The following is a 26,880-nucleotide window of genomic DNA, read 5'->3' on the forward strand; positions in this document are numbered from 1 at the left end:
GAGAGGCGTTAAACAGTCTGATGGCGTTTATAGATATATATATATATATATATAAAAAAGTAAGTCAAATAAAACAGAGAAGCAGTAATGTGAGTAGCATTTTATTTTGCCCAACGAAATCTACATTTGTGTATAGTGCACCATGTAGGTCTTTGCAACTGCTGGTTAACGCTGTACAGAAATATTGTTCAAATATTTCAAGGCACAACTAATACTGACCTCTGCAGGCATTTAAAGCCAAGTCTGACGTTTCCCTGGTTTCCTTTGAGTGTCAGCCTCTCTGCACTGAAAGCTTTGCACCTTTAAAATCTACTGTAGTTTTGCATTTCCCCTAAATATATACTGTTTAAATATTTAATAGCAGTGGTTACGTTTAACCACCTTCAGTTAAGTGCTTTGAGTTCATGTCTTGACTTTAACTGTTTAAATATTGCTGGCTGTTGATGCGTACTCGACTGTAGGACATACGTTACCTACTGCAAGCTGTGTTTTTTATTCTTGTGTTTTACATGGAGGTTTGTGATGCATGTGATCACCACTACAGTCTACGTTTTCCTTAACATGCTCCTCACTCTTTTCAGCATGATCATTATGTGTACTATTTTGACCAACTGTATATTCATGACCTTTAGCGATCCTCCTGAGTGGTCAAAACAAGTAGAGTAAGTACACTTTATCTGTTTTCATAGTTATATAAATGGCTGATAAAAGTTTGTGTCCTTATGTTGGCACTACATCTGAGTCACAGATGGTCAAATTCTGTGAAGTTTTAAATTTGGAATTTTCTCTTTGAACCCTGCACAATAACTATACTACACATTTTTCACACAAGAATCAAGATTTCAGAAGAAAACCCTGATGGGGCTACATGCTGCAGGACACTATTTGTAATTTTGCGCGGCGTATTTGAAAACCTCCGTTTTCTGGAAATTTGTGTGGCTCAAATGTAATGAAGCAACATTCTAATAAAACATTATTAGACCGACAGAAAAGCGTTTTATCTGATTTTGCATGATTCTAATTTTATCTAACGTCGGCATTTCCTGGGTGTTTTAACAGTTAATGAAAGTGCAGGCACTTAGAAATGAGCGAGCTTTGATCCGGCGCGGTGAACTGATTCTGTCAACGCTTTGTCTTCCAGGTACACGTTCACGGGAATTTATACGTTTGAGTCTCTTGTAAAGATCACCGCGCGAGGCTTCTGTATAGATGGGTTTACATTCCTAAGAGATCCATGGAACTGGCTGGATTTCATGGTCATTTCGATGGCGTAAGTATTTTAATTTCGATCGAGCTCTGAGTAAATAGGACGTTAAATTGTGCACAAATACGTTGTGTTTTTAGGTTGGGTTAAAGTAAACTGATGTTTAAGTTGTTTCCTATCTGATAACCCGTCTTCTGTGTTTCCTCATCTGAGCCGAGACTTCTCTGGTTTTCTCTTTGGGAATCGAAGATCTCCATCTGACACTGCTCGGCCTCCTTGACAACACCCACACCTCACTGTCATTCAGTCTGATTCATCTCCCTCTCGCCATCCAACTCTTGTCATTCACATTTTCTCTCTCAGTCGTCAGGAGCCTGCAAAATCCAATTTAATGCTCAGTGTTAGGGATGCACCGATACCGATACTGGTATCGGGTATCGGTGCCGATACTGTAAAATGTGTGTGTACTCATACTCGTAAAAGTTAACCGATACCATGAACCGATACTAGCTTATTTCATTAATCAGGGTGGCTTGTCATTTCTGTTGTAGTTGTTTAGATTGGCCACTAGGGGGCTAATTATTATTTTACTTATTATTTATTTTATAATTTTTTATATTTTATTATTTATTCAATAATAATTATTTTGTTTGTTTGTTTACAATATGGACACTCTGCAATAATTTAAACGTTTATTTTATTCTCAAACCTAATTTGTATTTATTTTATTCCAAACAGAAGTGTTTATTTATTATTCTGAAAGCTCGAGACAGTGCCAATAGTTCAGTGATATTTTGTAAAATTACAATGTGGAGACTCTGCAATAATTTAACAGAAATTTGAAATTTTTTTGTGGTCATTTTTATTAAGATTTTATTTTTTATCGGCAGGGAATATAATAAAACCTTTCTTCCAATTAATTGTATTTGTGTGTGTGTGTGTGTGTGTGGTAGAAGTATCGTTTTTTTGTACTCTGTATCGGCAGGTACTCAGATCCAAGTATCGGTATCGTATCGGTTTGAAAAAATTGGTATCGTTGCATCCCTACTCAGTGTCTTCCCAGCGACTATAAGTCACCTACTTTACTTATTTCCACATGAGCAAATACAGCCCCCACCCCTCCCTCCGAAAAGACCATCATACAAAATGTCATTGTTTCTCACAAAGCCCATCTTTGTCTGAATTGATCTTTTATCTGCATGTAAATAATAAGCTGTTGTAACTGTGGTTTGATCCTGCAGGTATATAACAGAGTTTGTAAACCTAGGCAATGTCTCAGCTCTGCGCACGTTCAGGGTGTTGAGGGCATTGAAAACTATTTCTGTAATTCCAGGTAAGACAGGATGGTGCGGGGTGGGGTTGGGGGCAGTGGGGCGGGGTCGGTGTTAGGTGTGTGTGTCTTTCTTTCCTTTTACCTTCCACCCTTCTCCTCAGTGGACAGGCTCTGTGAGTGGCGTCGTTTCCTCCTGGTTCGGTGGTGTTGTGCTCTTGGCGTGTGTGGTTTTTGTCATCGTGTTTGTTCTGTGTGTGATCCTTCCCCTATTTCAGATATATAACAGAGTTTGTGGACCTGGGCAATGTATCTGCGCTGAGAACATTCAGAGTTCTCCGAGCATTGAAAACTATCTCTGTCATTCCAGGTGAGACTCAGTTTAAACACTAAGGCTGATCCTCTCACCCTTTCCTTTCTACTCACTATTATTATAATTACGATTATGATTTTAGCGATATTAAAAAAAAAAAAATTGGAGAAAACCATTTTTTGATTTATTTTTCCTCCAAAATTATCAAAAATGGTACTAATACATTTTTGATAGGCTTTGCAGTCTCCTCTAGGGCCCTCCAAAGTGTCTGCACTCTCTTCTGCCCCGGTAGCGCTCTTGTTTCCAAGGCAGCTTTTGTCTTTAAGGAGAAATAGCTTCAACTTCAACTAGCTTTTCAGAAGAAGCAAATGCCGTTACTTATGGCAAAGAAACGTGTTGTTAGAACACTGTAAACTTACAATATGCATGTTATGTTTTATGAGAAAAGAAAAATCAGACAGCTTTAATCCCTGTAGTTGTTCCTAATTGGAAGTTTGAGAGGATTCCTAGTAACGGGGTCCAAACATTTTATGAGAAAAGGTAAAGCTCTTATACAGATCTTACAGAACATACCCATTACTTATGTATGAAGACTGCCAAGCCTAGTTTGTGAACATACCTCTTATGCTGCATGATGCTTTTCGGTCACTTGCTTTTATAATATTAGCCTACCAAGAGCTTGGCTGATTAATGGCATTGAAAGTTTGATTTGCCCTCTTTTTTGTTTTTTAGCTTGTTGATTGATTTTTTTTCTCTGTTTTTACGACCTCCTTGAATGATATATCATAAAAAATATATATATTTGGGAATGCAGATGGAATGGTAACGCTGACCGGACATCTGACCGGAGAACATTAAACACATGTTGCAAAACAGCCACTAAAGATTGCTTTCTTTTTCAAATTACACATTCATGCTGAAATTTGAAAAAGTCTTCTTTGAGTGCAGACGATTTAGATATCAGTTTGGCATTTTGGGAAATATGCTTGTTTGTTTTTGGGCTCAAAGTTGGATGAGAAAATTGATACCATTCTCACGCCGGTACCTAAAGTTACTGCGAGCATCTGGTTAACTTAAAGACTGCAAACAGACTTCCTGGTTCTGTCCAAAGACAGCAGCCACCTGAAAGCAGCTCCAAACATCCCTGTTTAACACGTCGTATCTGCTTTTTTAAAATCTGACGAAACACTGGTTGGTAGGATGTATTGATCTTCTAATTTAGCGTTCAGCCACAAAATTAATAACATATTTCCCCAAAATTCTGGACTCTCTGTTAAAATGCTGGTACAGAAGTAATGAAATTGGAGCTTTTATTGATTTTTATAGATTTGTTTAATAAAGCGAACAGTAATCCATGTGAACGGGAGGGCTTTTTTCCAGGGAAACATATAGATCTGTTAGTTTGATTTGATAATTTATTTCATGTGCTTGTAAATAAGATGTATGGTGATTTAAAGTGGACCTACTATGCTTATTTCTAGCTCCACACTTTAATTCTTGGACTCTGAATTCTAGTTTAAGTCTTTACAGTTTTTTTTAGATTATGCTGGGGCTTTGTGCGACCCCCGTTGCATTCCTCCCTTTATACAAGCTTTCTTTTGATTGGCTGTCCTTTGCAAACAAAAGGTGGGTGGAGCTTCTGTGCATTTAGATATCTTGAAATCCTTGAAAAAACTGCCAGAAACGGAGCATTTACCTGCTTTAAGCCTGAGGTTTTTGCTCTTATATGAACATCAGCTGCTGTAACAGCACATGAGGAAGTAAAGAAAATTCTAATAGGTCCCTTTAAACACGAGCAGCTCCTTACATGTCTGGTTTGACGGAGCTTTTAGTAAGATTATTTGAAAGTCTAAATTAAGATCATAATTTATCGAAAGCTTGTAGCAGGTCGAGCCTGCTGTACGTGTAGTGGGTGAAGAGTAAAAACGGGGCGATCCTGCTTCCATCTTTGAGTTCCTCGTGGATCTGTGCGAATGCTGCCAGAGGAGGCTGGTCTGGAAGGTAAAGCGATTTTGTCTTTAGTGGATGAGACAGACTACAGGGTCGCGGTATGGGGAGTCAGTGCTTTCCTAATGACACCTTACACAAGACAGTTCAAGAAAGTGCCCACACCGGCACTGGCATTGAATTGCTTCTGTTCAGCCTTGGAGTTTAAATGACCTGCATGTGGTTTAATGCCCCCCTGCCTGTGCCTCTGTCCCTCTCATGGCCTCTCGTTGTGCTGCTGTGCTCTTTTCCTTATGGATTTCCTCTCACTTATAGAAAGTCTTCCCCCTCTTTTTTACTTCATCCGCCATTGGCAATGAAATGCTAAATTCTTCTGTTGAAGATTTGAGATCTGTTGCAATAATCTGAAAAGAGTGGGAAGGCTCCTGAATATTTCCTGTTTGTTGTTTCTAGAGATGTTCTGTATGTAAACTCCCAGTTTTGTCCAAAATGTATTACTACCCATATCTAAAATTTATAGTATTTTACCAGTTCAGATTTTATTTATAAAATGATTTTGTTTTGATGTTGAATTTAGTTAAAAATCCCAAATGAACATTTAGTTGTATATTCAAGTCGATGACAATGCATCTGTTATTTTTATTTATAATTAAATTCAGTGGGAAGGTTTTTTAAATGTAGTCTCAGCCAGATTTTTATGAATATCTTAAGGATTTACGGGCTTCGTCCCAGTGACTAATTTAAAAAGATGAGCTCTAGTAGCAGATGACACTCCAGAGATGAACACATGGGACATGAGGAGCTCCTGCATCACCTGTGTGGTTTGTGAATGTGTGTGTGTGTGTGTCTGCGTGCGCGTGTGTGATTGTGGCTGGCCTGCAGGCCTGAAGACCATTGTGGGTGCCCTGATCCAATCTGTGAAGAAGCTTTCGGATGTGATGATCCTGACCGTCTTCTGTTTGAGCGTCTTTGCCCTCATTGGTCTCCAGCTCTTCATGGGTAACCTGCGCCACAAGTGTGTGTTCTGGCCAATCAACACCAACGAGAGTTACCTAGCCAACGGCAGTAAGGGCTTCGACTGGGACGAATACATCACGAACGACAGTAAGTAGAGTCGAGGCGTCACCAACGGTGACCTGGCACGGAGGTCAGAGTATGAGTCAACCCATATGCTTGAATGGGGAAACAATATGTCGTTTTGGCACTTAAAGGAATTTGTTTCAAATGAACTGAAGTCAAAATTTCTGAGTGAGCTGGAGTCAGAAATGTGCTGAATGGATTAAATTTAGTAAATCTCGACAGAATGCGAGCGAAATGACTCAGTTTGGCAGTTTTTCTCTCTTGCTTTTTTCCCCCTCTCAGCCAACTTCTACTTCCTGCCCGGCCAGTTGGACGCTCTGCTCTGTGGGAACAGCTCAGACTCTGGGTGAGTTGCCTTCTCCACCCTTCAAAAAAGAGTACCAAGATTTGCTGTAGCTCCTCTGTGTGCTTATAGTCAGACTACATTATCAGTAAATAGTGCTGACTCATTTTTGGGCTGAATGCCCTGTTCTGTCTCTATGTCTCTCTCTCGCTCTCTCTCCACCCCTCAGCCGCTGCCCGGAGGGCTACACATGCATGAAAGCTGGGAGGAATCCAAACTACGGCTACACCAGCTTTGACAGCTTCGGCTGGGCCTTCCTGGCTCTCTTCCGACTCATGACACAGGACTTCTGGGAGAACCTTTACATGCTGGTAAAGCAGATGTGTCCACAACTTCAGCTTGTTTCACCATGTAACAGCCCTCAGTGCTGAAATCTGATTGATATTTGGCCTTTGGACAGATTTTATCGAGGTTTCAGAGGTGTTAATTTTGATGAACATATATTAGAATGCAAACAAAGTCACCCAAAGCATAGATAAATAAATAATGCTAGTCTGAAGTGCAATAGAGTGGCAGCCTGCCCAGAGTGTATCACACCTCTTGCCCTGTGACAGCTGGGATAGGCTCCGCCCCCAATAGTACAACCCTTAACCCTTTAAAGCCGGTGGGAGCGGGCACGCTCCGTTTTGCGTAACTATTTTTAAATCCCGGTAGCACTGCAACCACATAAGCTAGCGCAATAATTTTTTTTGCATATGAAACCAGAGGAGTTGTACTTACATCTTATGCCATCAGCTTGTCCTCGGTCACAGTTTCCTTCCACATACAGCTTTGCAAAAACTGCATAAAAAGCGTTTGCAGCAACAAAAACATAATATTCCAGAAACTCGCTTTGCCGATCCGATCAGCTGTTCATAACACTTCCTACGTCCATCAGCGCGAACTATCGCATGTCCGCCATGTCCTGCCCGAAACCGGAAGTGACATCATTTTCGCGGAAATGTAGTTTTTTACCATCAAGGCCTTATGAGCCTATATTGGTGTTTTTAAAAGTTATGTTTGACTTTATGACTTTCTGTGTCGTTTCTGGGATTCTTAGGACTCATATTGCACTGCTGGCAATAGTTTATTTTGATGCATATGCTGCTTTTTTGCAAATTTGCACTATAATATTTATTTTCGTTTTTCCTGCAGTGTATTTTGTGCAACTTTTTTGTATTTACAGTTTTGAGGGATAAGCCTCTTAAATTTTTCTAACTAGAAATATATGTTAAAAAACAAAAACGATTTTCAAATTATTTTGTAGTTTATTGCACTTTTTTGCAATTTATGTAATTACTATGCACTTAATGCAGACATATTATTAAAATTTGGGCTATAATGGTTGTATTGATGTATAGCAACTTGAAATGCTCCCAAAAATGGCTCCACAGCATGTAAAAATATAATATAAGCTCTGTCGGACTTGGTTCTATGGTAGGTCAATCAATGAATTATCAATGAAATGATTAAAAAAGGATGGTGCGATGGATGGTTTGTTTCTCATCCATTATTATTGACAGCAGTTTTTTAAAGATTTCTTTTGCCTTTACTGGTTAGTTCACTGGTGAAGATTAGACAGGAAGAGAGGAAGAAATACAGCCGTTCAGCTGTGTGTGTGTGTGCTCAACCAGTGAGCTAAACTGGTGCCTGATGACAGCAGTCTTCAACTGCACCACTAAAGCTGGAAAACTCCCCTTAAATGGTGAATGAACTGATTCCCTGAATCCAGAAGGATTTTTGGATAAATGTGACCTCACATGTCCAATTTTGCAAAAACATTCTTTAAGCGATCCAGTTGACAGACAAACCAATCGCATGGTGGAGGTGGTTATCAGCTGTCTAGTGATTTTATTACACTGCAGCACAAATGCCGATAAAAGATCGTGTACCAGACATCCTGTAATTATTCAAATTACATTATTCAAAAACTGGTGGTGGCTTCTGCATTCAGCTCTAGTTCACCTCCAAGTCTATCCCCTGTTCTCAGTCTCACGTGGATACTGTGGCCCCGTCACCGCCATCTGGTCTGTCTTGCAGGCTGTTCCACATTAAGCTTCCCTGAAATGGTGGAGACAGTCCTGCCTCCACGTACAAGTGGAAGGAAGGAAGCATGAAATATTAAGAGCTGAGGATTACAGTATGACCAATGAGAGCGATGAGACCTGATGAGAGCATCCTGGCACATATTTCTATTTTCGCTCTCATCTTTGAAATTCAGCTTCCAACTGCAGGCTCTTGCTCATACTGTACGCCGTATGTGTAGAATAATCATTACGCAGCCGCTTTTGGTTTGGTGTAAGGACATTAAGTAATAAAATGCCTTCCCGTGGATCATATTTCTTTCCCAGTACTGAGCATTTAAAAAAAAAAATGACATTTTGTTATATATGTAAGATTTAGTGATTTGTGCAACTAAAATAGAGCGTTTGAGCCAAATGTCCTGCACGCACTTCTCAGCATCACATCAACTGCATGCATAATTGATGGGTGAGGATATTTCACTTCTCTACCTGCTAGAGTCCTTTTTGCTGCCTGAAGACGTATTTCATTTTTTGAAGGAGGTGCATGAGCGAGAACATTTGGGATCCTTTCATGACGACTATTCGTTTGCTGGTTTATCTAAACCTAAAAATATAACAGCGCGAGAATGACTTTAACCATTGTATGTTAGCATGAAGACAAAGTGAGACCAATGAGCTTTCTCCTGTGTTCATCTGTTCATCTGCACCTCTGCTGCTCAGTCTCCTCACTTCTCATCTCCAGTGGGCATAGCGTCCAAATGTGTAGAAATAGTTTGGCTATTCACAGCGAGCGTGCAAAGTAGGTCAGTTCTTTCTGATGAACAATACAGTCTCACATGGAGGCTTTTAATGAGCACAAAGTATAAAATCATTTACTTAATTTATTTCCACGCATTATTTTCACATCAGAAACAGACAAATGAAATCGTGCGAGCTGTTTTAAGTTTGTAGATTTGACTCTTCTGTCCTCAGAAGGTGAGAAACATTTACCCTCCTCAGGAATGCTCAGACCAGTGTACGTCTTCTGTTTCATTTCTGATGAGTCATATTAAGAGATGAGCAGTGAGGCTGACGTTGATTGTGGCGTTGAAGTCATGTATCAGATCTCACGGGTCTGCTGTTTTCTTCCTCTCTCTCCCCGGACCTCTGTGGCACTGCCTCCTAACAGACCCTCAGGGCGGCAGGGAAGACCTACATGCTTTTCTTTGTCTTGGTGATCTTTGTGGGTTCTTTCTACTTGGTGAATCTGATCTTGGCTGTGGTAGCCATGGCCTATGAGGAGCAGAATCAGGCCACCATGGAAGAGGCCGTGCGGAAGGAAGAAGAATTCAAGGCGATGCTGGAGCAGCTAAAGAAGCAGCAAGAAGATGCTCAGGTGAGTCCTCTGCAAGTTGAAGGCAAAACATTTTCGCGGATTGTGTCAAAATATCGTTCTGACTTCACTCGCGTGCTCGTTGCTCGGTAGACGGCTGCGATGGCAACCTCTGCAGGCACAGTGTCGGAGGATGCGGTCGAGGACGATGGAGGAGGGCGTCTTTCCTGCAGTTCGTCCGAGATGTCGAAGCTCAGCTCCAAGAGCGCTAAAGAGCGCCGCAACCGTAAGAAGAAGTGGCGGCAGAAGGAGCAGGAGAAGGAGAAAGGCGACAGCGAGAAGTTTGTCAAGTCAGAGTCGGACGATGGCAGCAAAAGGAGCCGCTTCAGATTCCCCGATAACCGCCTGGGCCGAAAGTCTTCCATCATGAACCAGGTGAGGAAGATATTCCCTTTTGTTAGCAATGATCGGATGCTGACATTTTGATTGAAAGGAAAATTTAAGCTAAATTATAACAAGATGTAAACCGGTAGTAATTTTACACGATAAACAGAATTTGCAGCTCAAGAATAAAAACAAACTCTTCTCTGGGGATGTGTTTTTCACTCATGATCATGCTGTGATGTAGATTTTTGCACACATGTTGGGGTTGGTACTAGAAGTCTTGCAGGAAAAAGAAAATCTAAAATCACCAACATATAAGAAAATATCTACATGGCTAGCGTAACGCTGTATGAGGCTTTTTGTGCCAAAATGAGGCCAAATGAAACTCAAACAACACACAGAATTAGAACAGATACCTTTTCATGTCTATGAATAGAATATAGGTGTCAGTAAGTCACATGGCTGCAGGGGTGGCATTCGTACTACTTTTCATTTTCAGTGTGTGAAATATAAGATTGCACTTACAGAGCAGCGTGTAGTGATCAGAAATAAAGAAGCACATGTCCAAGCCTCAGTAGTGGTTAAGACTAGGCATAGATAGTGTACAAAGGCGTGAAATGGTGTGTGGATCAGCCTCATATCCTACCTCTGCATGTGCAAATTCTACCATAAATGGTTGATGCAAAGGGTCTCATAATTGGCTAATCAGAAATGAGCGCCCTTATTTATTTGTGATTTGCATCCATACATTCCCAGCAGGTCCCTGAGGTCATGTGACCAGGGCTCGCTGGTTGTCAAACACACGAGGCTGAAAACAAAAGGCGACAGAGCTTTTGTAACTGTGGCCCCCAAACTGTGGAGCTCTCTCCCTTTGAGCCTGAGATGTGTGGACTCAGTGGTCGCTTTTAAAAAAACAGCTAAAAAATCATCTTTTTAAACTTGCTTTTGGTTGATTTTTATTTTTATGTTTTAGCTTCTGTGGCACACTTAGTGATTTTTATCTTGAAAGGTGCTATATAAATAAAATTCTACTTTTTTTTTTTTACTAATTGCTTGGTTTTCCAGTCAAACATTCCTCTGGGATTACCTGAGCATTCATTGCAGCTCTATGTGTTGCAGCAGCATTTATTTGTTTTACAGGAATCAAGCTGACTGATTTAAAGCTTGTCAAAATGATTGTGATACCACTCGCCTGAGGATGTCATTTAAAGGTAGAAATTGATCTTTTCTTGCCTGAACTTGGCCTGCAGTATGATTGAGGCTCTGGTGAGGGTACGCATCGGCTTTATTCACAGACAGCAAATTTACGTACCGGAGGAGGCTTTATGGCACTCACTAACTTGGTGATACGGTGGACTACTGACTCTTCTGCTGTTCTCTAATTTTGTATCATCTGTCTTAGATCTCGACAAGCAATGACATTCATGAAAATCTGGTTGTCTGATTAATGGGAGGTAAAACTATCAATGAAAGGAAGCCAGACGTCCTTTCACAGATTGGCTCAGTCTTCTGTGAGCGAAGTTTTTAGTTACAGCTGCAACTTAAGGGCGCTCACAGAACAGCTTAAAATAACTCTGCTAAATACTTGCATCACTTAATTGAAGTTAATATGTGTGTTAGTGAAAAAGTGCATCATGAAGTCAGACTAACAATTGTGGTTGCTTCAGCTTAGGAGGTAATGCAGGTCATCTGTTAGTTTGATGGTTCGATTCCTTGCTTCTCCAGTGTGCATGGGTAAGATGCATCGGCTCATAACTGTGTGGTTAGATAGAAAGTGTTTGTGTCAGTGGATGATTGAGGCATGTCGTATTGGCGTGTTCAGATAGAATAGATAGGTGTGATATAAGAATCGATCTATCTGCTATTTTACTTAGTCGGAGCATCATTCCTCTCATTGACCACCTCACCATCCGTTTCCATTTCCTCTTTCTTGCGTACTCGTAGGTCAACGGTTCCACAGAGATGCTCGCATTTTCCTGGCCACTTGTTCTGGATATCAACTTTTGTGCTGGACGTGGTGTGCGCCTCATTTTGGCCCGTTTCTGTGTTGATGTATGAGGCCTCATTTTCAGAATTATTTACACAAATCTGTAACAGGGAGCCGTCCTGCTGCTGTGCTTAGACCGTGCTCGAGCTTCGCTGACTTTTAATTTTTTTGTGTTTTATGGAGCTATATTATTATTATTATTATATATTATTATTATTATTATTATATATTATTTATTTATTATTATTATATTATTTATTTATATTTATTATTATTATTATATATTATTATATTATTTATTATTATTATTATTATGATATATTATTATATTATTTATTTTTTATTATTATTATTATTATTATTATTATTATTATTATTATATTCAGCTGACGAGTTAACGAGGCCTACGGGCCTTATGTAACGCTTTTCAACACGTCTGTGAAAATCCCTCATGTGACATGCAAGGGTTCCTTTGTGCTTTTCACTCATCTTCTACACAACCAGAGGGCTATTGTCAAAACATTTGATTTCCCGTGAGCTAGCATACTTTGTGTAGAGCTAAAAAATAGCTGGATCAATGCTAGCTACATTCCAGATTGTTGCTGTCGTGACTCATGTTCAGATTGCACTTGTCTCAGACGCCTGTATCTCTGTCCTGTGTGTGTGTGTGACCTTGACACTGAAGCATATCACTAACCTAATTATCTAGTTCTTGTTTATTTAGTCAGAAGAATATGGCTCCTCGTGGGAAGGAGCCCTCGCTGCATTACATTTCCCACAGATGTTGGCTTTCATCTTGTCCTCTGGAGTTGAAGGGCCCAGAAGGGCCCAGGGCTCCGTCACACAAATATCTCCTCTTCTCATCCTTTTTTCTATTTCCTTCCTCCAGTCTCTCCTGAGTATACCGGGCTCACCCTTCCTCTCACGCCACAACAGCAAGAGCAGCATCTTCAGTTTTAAGGGCCGCAGCAAGGACGTGGGCTCGGAGAACGAATTCGCCGACGATGAGCACAGCACCGTCGAGGAGTGCGAGGAGCGCCGAGGCTCCCTGTTCAGCCCGTACCGGCGGAGCAGCTACACTGGCTTCCATGGCAAGAGGAACAGCACGGTGGACTGCAACGGCGTGGTGTCGCTCATTGGCCCCGGGCCCGGTGGACGCCTTCTGCCTGAGGTGAAAATAGATAAGGCAGCTACTGACGAAAGTGTAAGGAAGTCAATGAGTAGACCTATCTAGGCATGGCCCCCCCTCTCGTCCGTTACGTTTCTTTCTGGCTCTCTCTCCTCTACTGTCATCTTTGCAAGTCCGTATGTATCTCTTGGCTAAGCGCTCGCGCCTCCCCTCCCCCAGCCCCTGCAGTGTATGCTGCCCTCCAACTGTAGGCAAAGGATGGGAAAATAAACGTGATTATAGCATTTATACTTAAACCTTTCACAAGTTAGCTTCATACTTGGTCTATCAGTGACTTCCAGGCAATTTTACTGTTTGAAATGAATGATGACTGTTAATGTTTTGAATATGTCAGCATCAAACTTATAACTCATAAAGTACATGCACTCAAAATCATTCAGACCCGCTAGTGTACAGATCAGAGAAAGAAGTAACACACAGGTTCGTGTTTTAAGTTCCCGTTCACACACTAGCAGTAATGAAACACAGTTTTTGTTAACAAATGGCATATAATGATTGGTTAACATGCTCCAGTGTGTTGATGTGTTCCTCCAGGCATCCAGGTCCTCTGCTAGCCTGTGTGGGTAGATCTGCAATAGAAGCCGGAGGAAACAGAGGGGACCAGCTTTATAGAGCCACAGACAATTTTATCTGCTTCCCTAATTCCCTGATTCCACCCCAGAGTATATGTATCTAGCTAGCTACATAAATATATAAAAGTAACACACCATCCTATTAGGCTTTCAAAAAAATACTTTAAGAAATGAAGGAGGGCTGCTGTCCTTGTCTGTCTATACCTTTCTATGTTTTCCAGTCTCTCCCTGGTCAGCATTAGCAAATTAGTTGTGCGTCATTCTAGTTAGCATGGTAGATTTAAACCCCAAATTAGAACAAGCATGATGTAGACAAACCAAACTTTGGTTATGATGTCTGTTATTTCCTCTCCTTCTCTTTGACTTGGAGCATGCTCATGCATGACAACTGGATGAATTTGAACTACCTGCCTTCATACGACCTATTTACAATGCTCTTGACTTGATGGTTGCAATATAAGTTGTATGGTTTCAAAATAGGAAGATACAGTAGCATCAATTTGCAAGTTTGTGTTACAAATGGCCAGATTTGGGAGACATTTTGTAAAATAACCTCATGATTATATTGCAATGGCAGCAAAGCCTCCATTATTGCATGACGGGACTGAGAATGCATTCATGCAGAAGCAGTTCTCCTCGCACAGTGTCTCACAATCCATTTATTATCTAATTGGGATGAGCTAATTACATTCAAACACAATTAGGTCAAGTAGCCCTAGACCACTGCTCCCACTTTGGCTGAAACCTGCATGCATTTACAGCATACACACATCTTCCTTGAAACCAGCATACAAGTAGACGAGAATGAAACGTGCCCTGACCCCCCCACCCCAAAAATTCTGATCCTCGACTACTTTTTCCTGCCGTTGCTGTCGTGCACTTCCCTCCGCCGGCCACCGGTGGTGATGTGGGATGGTGTTCATGTCCTCTCCATGGGTGCTTGATTCTTCCTCTCCTCCTGACAGCCGACTACTGAGGTTGAGGTGAAGAAGAAGCTGTCGGGCTCCCTGATGGTGTCTGTGGACCAGCTCAATACCTCCTTTGGGCGGAAAGAGCGGGCCAACAGTGTCATGAGCGTCATTACCAACACACTAGTGGAGGGTACTGCCACTTTAACCCAGCTATTTAACCTGCTCTCTCATTATTCTTTAACTAGGGCTGCTCTTCATTGTTTGATTAGTTTGACATGAATTTCCTGCTTATCTGCTTTGCATATTCAAAAGTACCAGATACATACATTGCATAAAATTTTTTTCTATCCTATTATACCATTGCATGCAGTTTGCTGAGCACGCAAGTATGTTTGGTTTTGATGTATGATCCGCGCTATGTCTTCAGAACTGGAGGAGTCTCAGCGCAAGTGTCCCCCATGCTGGTATAAGTTTGCTAACACATTCCTGATCTGGGAGTGCAGCCCCAAGTGGATTAAGATCAAGGAGATTGTGAACCTTATAGTCATGGATCCCTTTGTGGACCTGGCCATCACCATCTGTATCGTCCTAAACACCCTCTTCATGGCTATGGAGCATTACCCCATGACCCCTGACTTTGAAGATATGCTGTCTGTAGGAAATCTGGTGAGTGGACTTTTGTTGCTGTTGCTGTTTTTAATCTGGTATTCTTGTAAATGATCTTCTCTGCTTCTTCTCAGTAGCTCACAGAAAGGTGTTATTTATGGGACTGTAATTGACAGTGCTTTAATTGGCCGTTCTGAGATGAAAAGGGAAAAAAAAACATTCCCAAACCCCCCGCTGCTTCCTAGTGTTCGTGGATTTTTCTTTACATACATGCACACATTTTCCATTCTTCTTCTCCCGTCTCTCTCGCTGTACTCTGGTTCAGTGGATGCACCTGCTTCTCTGCTGGTTGGCTGACTGGTTGGAGGGCGGCGTTAATATTTCATGAAGGCTGATCGATGAGCTCTTCTAAAATGGTGCCTAAATAATTTCTGAGACCTGGTTGTTTTCATTAAAAGCTTTGTTTTTCTTTAAGAAACTGAGTAAATCAGAGTACTGGCACCATTTCACATAAGTTAACACATATTGTTTTACGCTCTTTTATATACAGTTTTGTGTGTATGTCTGTTTTGTATTAATTTACAATTGAAAAAGCAGTGAAATGTGTTCTTTCCAGTTGTGGTTCATAAAAATCGACTTGAAAAGACTAATGGGTGGTACAGGTGGAGGTTTCTAGGTCACCTTGATGCAATGAGTCATCATCCTGCGCACCAATGAACACGCAGTCTGACAAACGAGGGTGTATACAGGTCGATTTGACTTCGAGCTCATACCACCCGAGTGGATTAAATTCAGAGAATCAAGATGTCACGGAAGTGCAGACTTTCAGCTTTAATTCAAGGGGTTTGACTAAAGAACTACATTAACTGTCAGGAATTACATTTTTATACACAGCTCAAAAGTAATTGGACAACTATGTGGCCGCATGAGGCTTGTTCCCTCGTTATGTATGATTATTTGAATGAAGCACATAAAAGATCAGGAGTTGATTCCAAGTGTTGAACTTGCATTTTGTAGCTGTTTGCTGTTATGCTCAGTATGAGGTTGATGTTTGTGAAAGAAAACAACCCATAAAAATCTAGTAAGAATGAATGCCGTGTCAACTCAGCAACACCAAAAGACCACAGAAGATAACCGAAGTGCATGATGACAGAATTATTTCCATGATTAAAAACAACTTCATAACGTTTATTTCAATTAAAGCAAAGACTCTCGAGGTAGCATGTGTATCACACTTGAGGTCTACAGTCAACCCGAGTCTTCATGAAGGGGAATACAGAGAGTTCACAGCAAGGTGTAAACCACAGGTTACACTCAGAACCAGGAAGGAAAGATGAAACTTTGCCAGAAAACGTCTAAGAGTTCAGAATTTCAGAGGTTCAAAGAAACACCTCATGATCTGAAGTACGCTACACAACCTGTCAAACATGGTGGAGGCAGTGTTATGGCATAAGCGTGCACGGTTGTTAGTGGAACTGGGTCACCAGTGTTTGTTGATGATGCGACTGCAGATAGAAGTCGCATGCTGAATTCTGAAATGTTGCAGAACTGATCAGGCAGCACTTCAGAGTGTAAACCGATAAAGCAAGAGTTTCTCAAAGCAAAGAAATGGGATATTCTTCAGTCAAATCAGTAACCAGATCTCAGCCCAATAAATCAAAGGAAAGAAATAATGCAGAAAGAGCCACAAACCCACCTGGTCTAACAGAACATCTGAAGAGAGAAAACACAGCATTTGGTTATATCCATGATTTATAGACTAAATCCAATTAATTTGAAATCTCTGAAAACAGGGGACTATAAACATAAAGATATCTGTTATTTCTTAAAAAGCAATATTTGATCTAAAGCTGAAAGTCTACACTTCAGTCACATCTTGGTTGTTTTATTTAAAATTTACTGTGGTGGTTGTGCTGAAGCAAAATGACAAAATAAGTGTCATTGTCCAAAAACATGTATGGCCTACATTAGGAGTGGGCGATATAAACGACATACGATAGAAACGATATAAATTTGGCCAACGATAGAGATTTTGACTATACCGCTCTATCGCCATAGCGCATGTTGATGATGTCATCAAGCTGCGCCTGTTTTGGTCGAAAGCATCGCAGCGGCTAAAACCATTATCATCTGCAAATTATGACAGTCATAGCAAAGATATGAAGCACTTTTGAAATATGGGGAAAGCCAAAAACTGCACTTCCTCCACGTCCGTAACATTGATTCATTAATGTTGAATTCTCTCGCAGCTGCTCTATTCCCATGTTGTTGCAGTATATTAATGACTAACCTCGTATTGTGGATGAATAATCTCAGTTGTTCTCCTGACTGAAGTTTGGCCCGTGTATAGCATCCTGCTATGCGATTGCATTTGTCCCTGACCACCAGAATCCCTCACGTTAATTTTTATCGAGTGGAAAAAAAGTTGGCGTTCATCCTCCAGCTTCACTGTGCTAATGTTATGCTAACATAGCCGTGTGGCTAGCAATCACGTAGCACAACATTATATACCAGGTAGTCCAACTTCAGTAACCCTGCAAACGCCACTGCTGTTTAGTTTTCTGTCTTCATTTATGTTGGAAGTGGTAGCAGAGCTGTACGTTTTAATTAGTTTCAAAAATCTCTCAGTCAGAGCATGGTATGAAATGTTTAAGTGTAAACTAGCGAGCTAACTTCCTGTTAACTTCTAACTCCATTAAATTTAATAAATTCTGTTTTCATGGGTCCATGAATGTAAAACTTAATTGTTACACCCGATAAAGCAGCAACGCTGATGATTTAATTAAAGATCAAAGAATTTAGACCGTTTTTAACTCTTAGTGTTCCTTTGACTTTGGGACCTGAAGTTGACGGAGTTTTGGACCCAGATTACACCGCGAAGCTCCTCACTATGGCAGCCGTAATGTTCTGACAATCCATCAAGCAGGGCGGCTTACCAAAGTTGTACTAAAACATTTTTTAACAGATTTCTGCAGCCAAAATCGGTTCGAAGTCAGTAAGCACAACCTGAATTCATACATAAGGCACACTCTCGATTTTTGAGAAAATTAAAGGATTTTAAGTGTGTCTTATAGTGTGGAAAATACGTTAGACAGAAGAAAAGAATATATCGTGATATATATCGTTACTGCACATGCTTCAAATTATATTGCAATGTGAATTTTAGGCCATATCGCCCAGCCCTAGCCTACATGACTGTATGTTCGTTATGTGGTCTGTGCGATTGAAGGTAGCCATCAGTGATCTATTAAAGATGAGAACAAACAAGTGCCGTTTTATCCTCAGTGACTGCAGAGCAGCTGACACATGCACGGACATTAACTAGATGTGCTTCCTCTGTAAATAATCTATTTGTGTTTAAGTTAGGTTGCAGTAGCTGAGAGTACTAACCTAATGCCCTTTTCTGCAGAACAAATGTGTCGGTTCTTTTTCTACTCATTATGCTTTACATTCTGTTATATATGTTTAGAAGCCAAGTTAAATTTGTCCTCCTTCTCGCATGTCAGGTTTTCACGGGGATCTTCGCAGGAGAGATGCTTTTCAAGCTTGTAGCTATGGATCCATACTACTACTTTCAGGAGGCCTGGAACTGTTTCGATGGATTCATTGTGACTCTGAGCTTAGTGGAGCTCGCTCTGGCTGACGTTGAGGGCCTCTCAGTCCTGCGGTCATTCCGATTGGTAAATATCTATCTTTGCCTAGAAAAGTAGAGTTGAGATTGTATCATTGCATCATGTTGTTGCGTGTTATCATGCACATTCTGCACATCGAACAATACTTATCCACTGATGCAGTGTCAGTGTTTAATCTAGAGCTGTTTGCACATATTTAACTCTTCCAAAAAACAAAAAAAACTCCCAAAAACTGGCGTATGTGTCAAAAACTCACAGCATCGCAAATCTCTGTAGAAGTCGGAACCACTGATGTGGATATTTTCGGGGTTACTGCGAGATAAACCAGACTGGCAGATCTCAAACAGGTTCTCAAACCTGTCAGAAAGTGGGCTGTTTTTCGATAAGCACGAAGACAAAACCGGCTCTGCACTGGTACTGCATCTGAGGCAAACGAGGCAAAAGTAAAATCTGTGTTTATTTAAACATTGCTGTATATTTATGCTATTTTTACTCTGCTGAATCGAAGCAACAAGTTCGTAAAGATGGGATGTTATGACTAAAACATAATCCTCCTACTCTTTCCTCCCACTTCAGCTCAGAGTGTTTAAGCTGGCCAAGTCGTGGCCCACTCTCAACATGCTGATCAAGATCATTGGTAACTCAGTGGGAGCCTTGGGAAATCTGACTCTGGTGCTGGCCATCATTGTCTTTATCTTTGCTGTGGTGGGCATGCAGCTGTTTGGGAAGAATTACAAAGACTGTGTGTGTAAGATCTCTCTGGAATGTGAGCTGCCCCGCTGGCACATGAATGACTTCTTCCACTCCTTCCTGATCGTCTTTCGTGTCCTGTGTGGTGAGTGGATCGAGACCATGTGGGACTGCATGGAGGTGGCCGGCCAGGCCATGTGCCTAATCGTCTTCATGATGGTCATGGTCATCGGTAACCTGGTGGTGAGTGTCCCATGTTGTTAGCTGGAAACTGCTAATGGGAGTTCACACATGACTCCGGTGCACAGTTCTTGACACAGTTTGAGAGACGTCCAGAAGGTAGAGCAAAGCGAGTGGACGTTTCAAATCTTCAGGCAGAATTCAGTAAAGTGTTTGGTATGAAAACGGCACTTCTATTCTTTGTTACTTTAATGATGAAGGTTTAGAAGCTCTGTAGAGTTACAGGGAGGAAAACAACAAGCCTAAACCTTTTACACATGACTTTCACTACCAACAACTAGCTGTGTGACTGTTAAAACACACGTAAGTCTACTTAGACAGGGCTTTCCGCTCAGGGTCCCAATACAAACTCACATCACTGTTGCATAATTCATAGCGTTTGGACCATAAATAAGGTCTATGACTACGACATATGACATCAACTTTTCTTCCATTTTTGCTTTATTGGATGCCTCATTTGTACCGCCCACTTGAATGACAGTTATCTCACTGACTAAAGTTAATCAATGGAATCAATCCATCAATGGAAATAATGGAATTCAAGGTGCCCAATGAAAAAATGCCCCTTTTAGCTCAACATCCGATTACTTTTTTCCTTTTTTCTTTTTCACACGTATATGAATTTAAAAAAGGTTCATTAGCATCACAAGTAAAACAGGAAGAAACAATGTGTATGGAATATTTGATATTCATAGCATATTACACTGTATGTAATGGGGGAACCCAATGTGGAAGACCCGCATTCTATCACTTGACCAGCAGGGGGCGACTCCTCCAGTTGTAAAATAAGAAATGAATGTATGGAAGTTTATTTATAAAAAGACCCCCCTTTTCACTTTATTACTTCATAGATTCATTACCTAATAGAGCTCATAATGTCAGTGTGTAAGTTAATCTTCAATACAGTAAATGTTAAATCAGAACATGGCATGATTTAGGGTGTGGCTTGTAAATCACAAGGTGCTACCTTACAAGTGTGTAGTTGGTTACTCGGATTCCCTCCTGCTTCCTTCAAAACTGCCATTTTTATGTATTTGTTTTTCATTTACTCTTTAAAGGTTTTGAACCTCTTCCTTGCCTTGTTGCTGAGCTCATTCAGTGCTGACAACTTGGCGGCGACAGATGACGACGGTGAGCCGAACAACCTGCAGATTTCTGTCATGCGCATCAAGAAAGGCATCGCATGGATAAAAGCCAAGATGCGAATACTGATGGCCAGTCTGCTGAGGAAACCGCCGATGGAAGATGAGCAGAAGCCTTTGGAAGACATGTACGACAAGAAACTGAACTGTATCGCTAATCACACTGGGGTGGACATTAACCGTGACCTGGACTATGCCAAAAATGGTAACGGCACTACCAGTGGTATTGGCAGCAGCGTGGGCAAGTACATGATCGACGAAGACCACATGTCCTTTATCCACAACCCAAATCTGACCGTTTGCGTACCAATAGCTGTGGGAGAGTCCGACTTTGAGAACCTCAACACAGAGGACTTCAGCAGCGAGTCAGACAATGAGAACAGCAAAGAGGTGAGTGAAAACAGCCAGGACAGGGTCACATGAAAAAGAAAGCACGTCCTCTTGCAATTCTGTGATCCTGATCAGGTTCATCGAGTACATACAACCTGATTACAAAACATGACATATTAAACTGTTCCATTGTTTAACATAGATTAAGCAAAATGCAGAAGCACTGTGTGAAAAACTAAGTGCACCCTTACTGCTTTCGTAGAAATTAAGAGGATAAGCAGCAGCTGGGTGCTGATAATCAAATGCACTTGATCATCAGAATGTGTGAGTTCATCTAAAAAAGCAGGAGTTTGCTGGTCTGGAGCATTCAGGTGTTTGTTCAAGGGGGAAAGACATCGTTACATCATTACAGTAACGATGATGTCAGAGTAGCAACTGTTGCTGCCCATCAGTCTGGGAAGAATATTTGCCATTTCAAAGGCCTTGTATCTAGGGCTGCTCGATTATGGCAAAAATGATAATCACGATTATTTTCACTGAAATTGAGATCTCGATTATTTGACGATATTTATTTAACAATAACAATGTGTTGAATAATGACTTTAAAGATTGTCAAAAATAATATAAAATAGTGTGCAAATACTGATAACAGTGCAAATGTTTGCAATATAAAAAATAAATGAAAAATGTAAACATCTATGTTTAGTGAACTTTGCAGTGTTGCTCTGTGGTGCAAAGTTTACACACTGTGTCTACTTGATCCACGTCTGACTCCGCCAACCCATAATGTTTCCACACCACTGAAGTTTTTTTTTACCTCTCTTTTCAACCAACAGCAGTCACTCTCCTCTCCAAATAACTTCTGCTTAGCTTTCCGAGCTTCCCTCGGGTCCTCTTAATCAGCGGTCCCCAACCCCCGGGCCTCGGACCGGTACCGGTCCGTGAGTCGTTTGGTACCGGGCCACGAGAGTTGAGGCTCAGGTGTGAAATGTATAGTTTTCAGGGTTTTTATCGGTTTTCAGCGTTATTTTGTTATTGTTTTTATCGTTTACTCGGTTTTCCTGGGTCTTTTCACGTGTGTTATGAATACATTTTATTTTTTTCGGTACCGGTACTGGTTTTATTTTGTTGTATTTATCCGCGACACCTTAAAGGCCGGTCCATGAAAATATTGTCGGGCATAAACCGGTCCGTGGTGCAAAAAAGGTTGGGGACCGCTGCTGTAAACCAAATCTGGCTGAGAATACATGAAATGTGTATTTTGTGCATTTCGAACACGTGTCACAACAATTAAGAGTCTTAATTGTTGTGACACGTGTTCGAAATGCAGAGAGGTGCGCTCGATTTGCCACACGGAGCAGCGCGAGAGTAAAGCACGAGGGAGGGGCTAATAATCGGCTCAGTCATTTTTAATGATCGTTGAAAGCCCAGATCGTAATCGAGATTAAAATTCGATTAATTGAGCAGCCCTACTTGTATCCAACCCTACAGTAAGAAAGCATTCAAGTGAATTGCTAATCTTGCCAGGAGTGGATTTCCCAGCAAATTGAACACACGGTCAGACTGTGGAAAACTAAAACTGCAAAAAGCCCAAGAGCCACATCTCAGACTCTACAGATCTAATGTATGTTAAATGTTAAAGTTTATGGCATTAAAATTGGGAAAAGACTAAACAAATATGGTGGTTTGGAAGGTTTGCCAGGAGAAAGCCTTTTCTCTCTACGTGAACATGGAAACACAGTTTAGGTTAGCAAAGTCAAATCTAAACAAACTACAAGACTTCTAGAACAATGACAATTGGACAGATAAGACCACATGACCCGGGCTCCTTGCAGTCACTGAATCAACCATAAACTATACTGAAGTATTCTGGAGTAAAATGTGAGGCTGTCTGTCTGACAGCTAAGGCTTGGGTGATATTGGGTCATGGAATAGGACGATGATCTCAAGCATAGCAGTACCTCTGCAACCAAAAGGCTGAAAAATCTGCAAAACAAGGCCCACTCAAGTCCAGACCTCAACTGCATTGCAGTGCTGAGGCAGGATCTTAAGAGAGCTGTGCATAAATGAACCCATGCAGACCTCAGTGAACTGATGTAAGATGATATGCCTCATATCACAACGACGTGAACGACTGATAAAGTCATTCAGAAAGCAATTACTTCAGCTTTAAAATTATTATGACTATTGAATTGTGGGGTCTACTTAGTCTTTCACAGGACTGCTTAGTGTGTATCAAATAAATAATGACATGCTGTAATCTTTTATATGTATGCATCACAGGTTGTATTTAAATATGGCTAATTTTTCCCATCATATCCTGATATATAAAACTGTGAAAATGAAAGAAGGTGTTCTTTCTTTTTTAAAATGACTGCATGTCTTATTCAGGGAGATTTTACTGAAAGAAAGAACGGCATACAAAGAAATACGTCCATGATATTCAGGCCCTTTCACTAGTTCCTAATTACATTGTCAATTTGATGCTCCACGTGTTGTTTTTGTTGTGTATAATCCTCAGCTATCCAACACTGTGCCATTTTCTCTCTCATGCCAGTGAAAGTCTGGGTGTGGCTGGCCACTCTATGTTGCTCAGACACTAATAGAACCCCATTACTCAATAGAGCCATCTAGACTGGCTTGAGCAGGCAGGCACTGCGGATGAATGGACGCTCTGTGACTTATGTGTTTTGATGAAATGCATTTAGAAGACTTTCAGAGCAGATTATCTGACATTTGATATTCCATTTCAGTGTTCAAACACATGATAGGTGATGTTCAAGGTTGTTATGAAGTCCATTACATTGAAGAAAAAAACACAGAAAAAAAAAGAAACAAAGATCAAAGATTTTCCATTTAAAGATAGAGCTGATGTAATTTAGAAATAACATTTCCTCAGGCTCTAAGAGGCATTATGAGTCCATCGCTTCTTGGTACTGAAATAAAAAGTTCCTGTATTTTGCATTTTTGTATGTTTGTTTCTTAATGTCAGTGTGAATTTTATTTCTGTAGCACATTTAAAAGCAACGAGGTTGATCAAAGGTCTTTGTAAAGCAAACCGGATCAAATCAATAGATCAATAAAGTAAATAAAACAAAAGAAAATATTTTAAAAAACCCAAAACAAATAGAATAAAATATGATTAAAAACATAAATATAAAAAAAACAAGACACTGCCACATTAACAAAATGTGTTTATGCGTCTGCTTTTCTTTAGCTGGATGACACCAGTTCTTCGGAGGGCAGCACCATCGACATCAAACCAGACGTGGAGGAGGTGGTTGTGGTGGAGACGGTTGAGGAATACATGGAGCCAGAGCCATGTTGGACAGATGGTGAGACCACTGCTTCCACACCACCCATTACCTCGACTCCCCAGGGGCTGGGTGGAAACTGTAGGGCACCAGGGTTGAAGGGGAGCTTTATTATTAAACATTATTTAACCATCTGTCTATAAATCTACGGTTTTAATAAACTAAAGTGCATTTATAGATACATTTTATATTGAACAAGAAAACAAAATGCTGGTTATTTTTGTTATTTACAGTTCATCCAGAAAGTAATCACTGTGCTTCATCGAGGTGAATTAAATTCATTTTTACCTCAAAATTCTTTGCAAATGTATTAACCCTTTAAAACCGGTCAGAGCGGGCACGCTCTGTTTTGCTTAACTATTTTTAAATCCCGGTAGCTCTGCAACCACATGAGCTAGCGCAATAATTTTTTTTGCATATGAAACCAGAGGAGTTGTACTTACATCTTATGCCATCAGCTTGTCCTTGGTCACAGTTTCCTTCCACATATAGCTTTGCAAAAACTGCATAAAAAGCGCTTGCAGCAACAAAAACATAATATTCCAGAAACACGCTTTGCCGATCCGATCAGCTGTTCATAACACTTCCTACGTCCATCAGCACGAACTATCGCATGTCCGCCATGACCTGCCCGAAACTGGAAGTGACGTAATTTTGCGGAAATGTAGTTTTTTACCATCAAGGCCTCATGAGCCTATACTGGTGTTTTTAAAAGTTATCTTTGACTTTATGACTTTCTGTGTGGTTTCTGGGATGCTTAGGACTCATATTGCACTGCTGGAAATAGTTTATTTTGATGCATATGCTGCTTTTTTGCAAATTTGCACTATAATATTTATTTTCGTTTTTCCTGCAGTGTATAAAAATTGGTGTATTTCAAAAATAAAACTATGAAGACACTCAAAATAAATTTCCTGTGGTGGGAAACTGTTTTGTGCAACTTTATTGTATTTACAGTTTTGAGGGATAAGCCTTGTAAATTTCTCTAACTAGAAATATATGTTAAAAAACACAAACGATTTTCAATTTTTTTGGTAGTTTATTGCACTTTTTTGCAATTTATGTAATTACTATGCACTTAATGCAGACATATTATTAAAATTTAGGCTGTAATGGTTGTATTGATGTATAGCAACTTGAAATGCTCCCAAAAGTGGCTCCACAGCATGTAAAAATATAATATAAGCTCTGTCGGACTTGGTTCTATGGTAGGTCTTAAAGGGTTTTAAAAAATGAAAAACACAAATATAATGTGTTTGCACCCTATGTTAGATAAATCTAAATCCGCATGTGAAGGCTCAACTTGGGCAAAGTTCCTTGGGTGGGCAAAATGAATACAAAGACGTGCATTGTGGGAATTGCAGTTTGCAAATGTAAAAGCTCTTTTAAGATTTTACCGGGAAAACATGTTGAAACCTCAGACTCGAATCTCACGGCTGGTTCATTCCATCTTGTTTTGGCTCAATACGTCTGCTGTTGTTTCTTCTCCTGTGCGTCCTCAGCGTGCGTGGCCAAGTATAAATGCTGTGATGTTGACATCACTATGGGATGGGGGAAGAGCTGGTGGTTCCTGAGAAAAACCTGCTACCTGATTGTGGAACACAACTGGTTTGAGACGCTCATCATCTTCATGATTCTCCTCAGCAGTGGCGCTCTGGTAAGGAGGCCTACGTTAGCATTTGCTCACACTTTAAGCTAACTGTGCAGTTGAATAAAAAGAGAAAATGTTAAATTCAAGAATTCCACATACTTGAACCGATGAGTGAAGTATATATTTTAGCGACTGGGGGAAATTGGAGACAAAATAAAAAATGAATAGAAATCAAAAAGTGTTTGTGACATTAAGGAGGTAACACAAGCCTCTCAGTGGTGCGGTTAAATGGGATGGGAGAGGACACAGGGGATTTGGTGAGTTTGTTAAATGTGCCAAATACAAAGCACGGGTCTGATGCAGACATATAATTCTTGTGGACTTATTTACAATTTTCTTTCTTCCTGTAAATCACAGTTAGGATTCAGCCGTCGGCTGGGCTGTGGTGCCGTAAACAGTTTCATTAGAAGCATCGTTAATCATCTAAGTGTAATATTTCTGTCACCGTCTTCTCTCTGTAACTAATGTGTTTCCTGTTTCTCCGTAGGCCTTTGAGGATGTGTACATTGAGCAGAGGAAGACCATTCGGATCATTTTGGAGTATGCTGACCGGGTGTTCACCTACATTTTTATCCTGGAGATGTTGCTGAAGTGGGTCGCCTATGGTTTTGTCAAGTATTTCACCAATGCCTGGTGCTGGCTGGACTTCTTCATTGTGGATGTAAGTCTGGCTCTTGTTCCCTCCAGTGTGAGCTGCAGACTAGAGTAGTCACTTGCTCGGCAGCCACACCCTGGTTCAACAGCGATAGGGTGCAACAGA

At 40.6% G+C, this 26,880-nt stretch overlaps 1 protein-coding gene across 1 annotated transcript in view; it reads left to right on the forward strand.

The window, feature by feature from the left end:
* The window catches only part of scn8aa (sodium channel, voltage gated, type VIII, alpha subunit a), a 54,182-nt gene that overhangs the window by 9,000 nt on the left and 18,302 nt on the right, over positions 1-26,880 (forward strand). The window contains 17 exon segments of the mRNA XM_085146503.1: positions 572-662; positions 1,142-1,270; positions 2,753-2,844; positions 5,617-5,838; positions 6,097-6,160; positions 6,327-6,468; positions 9,329-9,535; positions 9,626-9,907; positions 12,733-13,047; positions 14,570-14,705; positions 14,943-15,181; positions 18,628-18,801; positions 19,330-19,686; positions 20,742-21,215; positions 24,373-24,490; positions 25,972-26,126; positions 26,608-26,781. Coding sequence (XP_085002629.1) covers positions 572-662; positions 1,142-1,270; positions 2,753-2,844; positions 5,617-5,838; positions 6,097-6,160; positions 6,327-6,468; positions 9,329-9,535; positions 9,626-9,907; positions 12,733-13,047; positions 14,570-14,705; positions 14,943-15,181; positions 18,628-18,801; positions 19,330-19,686; positions 20,742-21,215; positions 24,373-24,490; positions 25,972-26,126; positions 26,608-26,781 — 3,371 coding nt within the window.

Source organism: Neolamprologus multifasciatus, chromosome 20 (assembly GCF_963576455.1).
Source record: "Neolamprologus multifasciatus chromosome 20, fNeoMul1.2, whole genome shotgun sequence".
In the NCBI taxonomy this organism is placed as follows: domain Eukaryota; kingdom Metazoa; phylum Chordata; class Actinopteri; order Cichliformes; family Cichlidae; genus Neolamprologus; species Neolamprologus multifasciatus.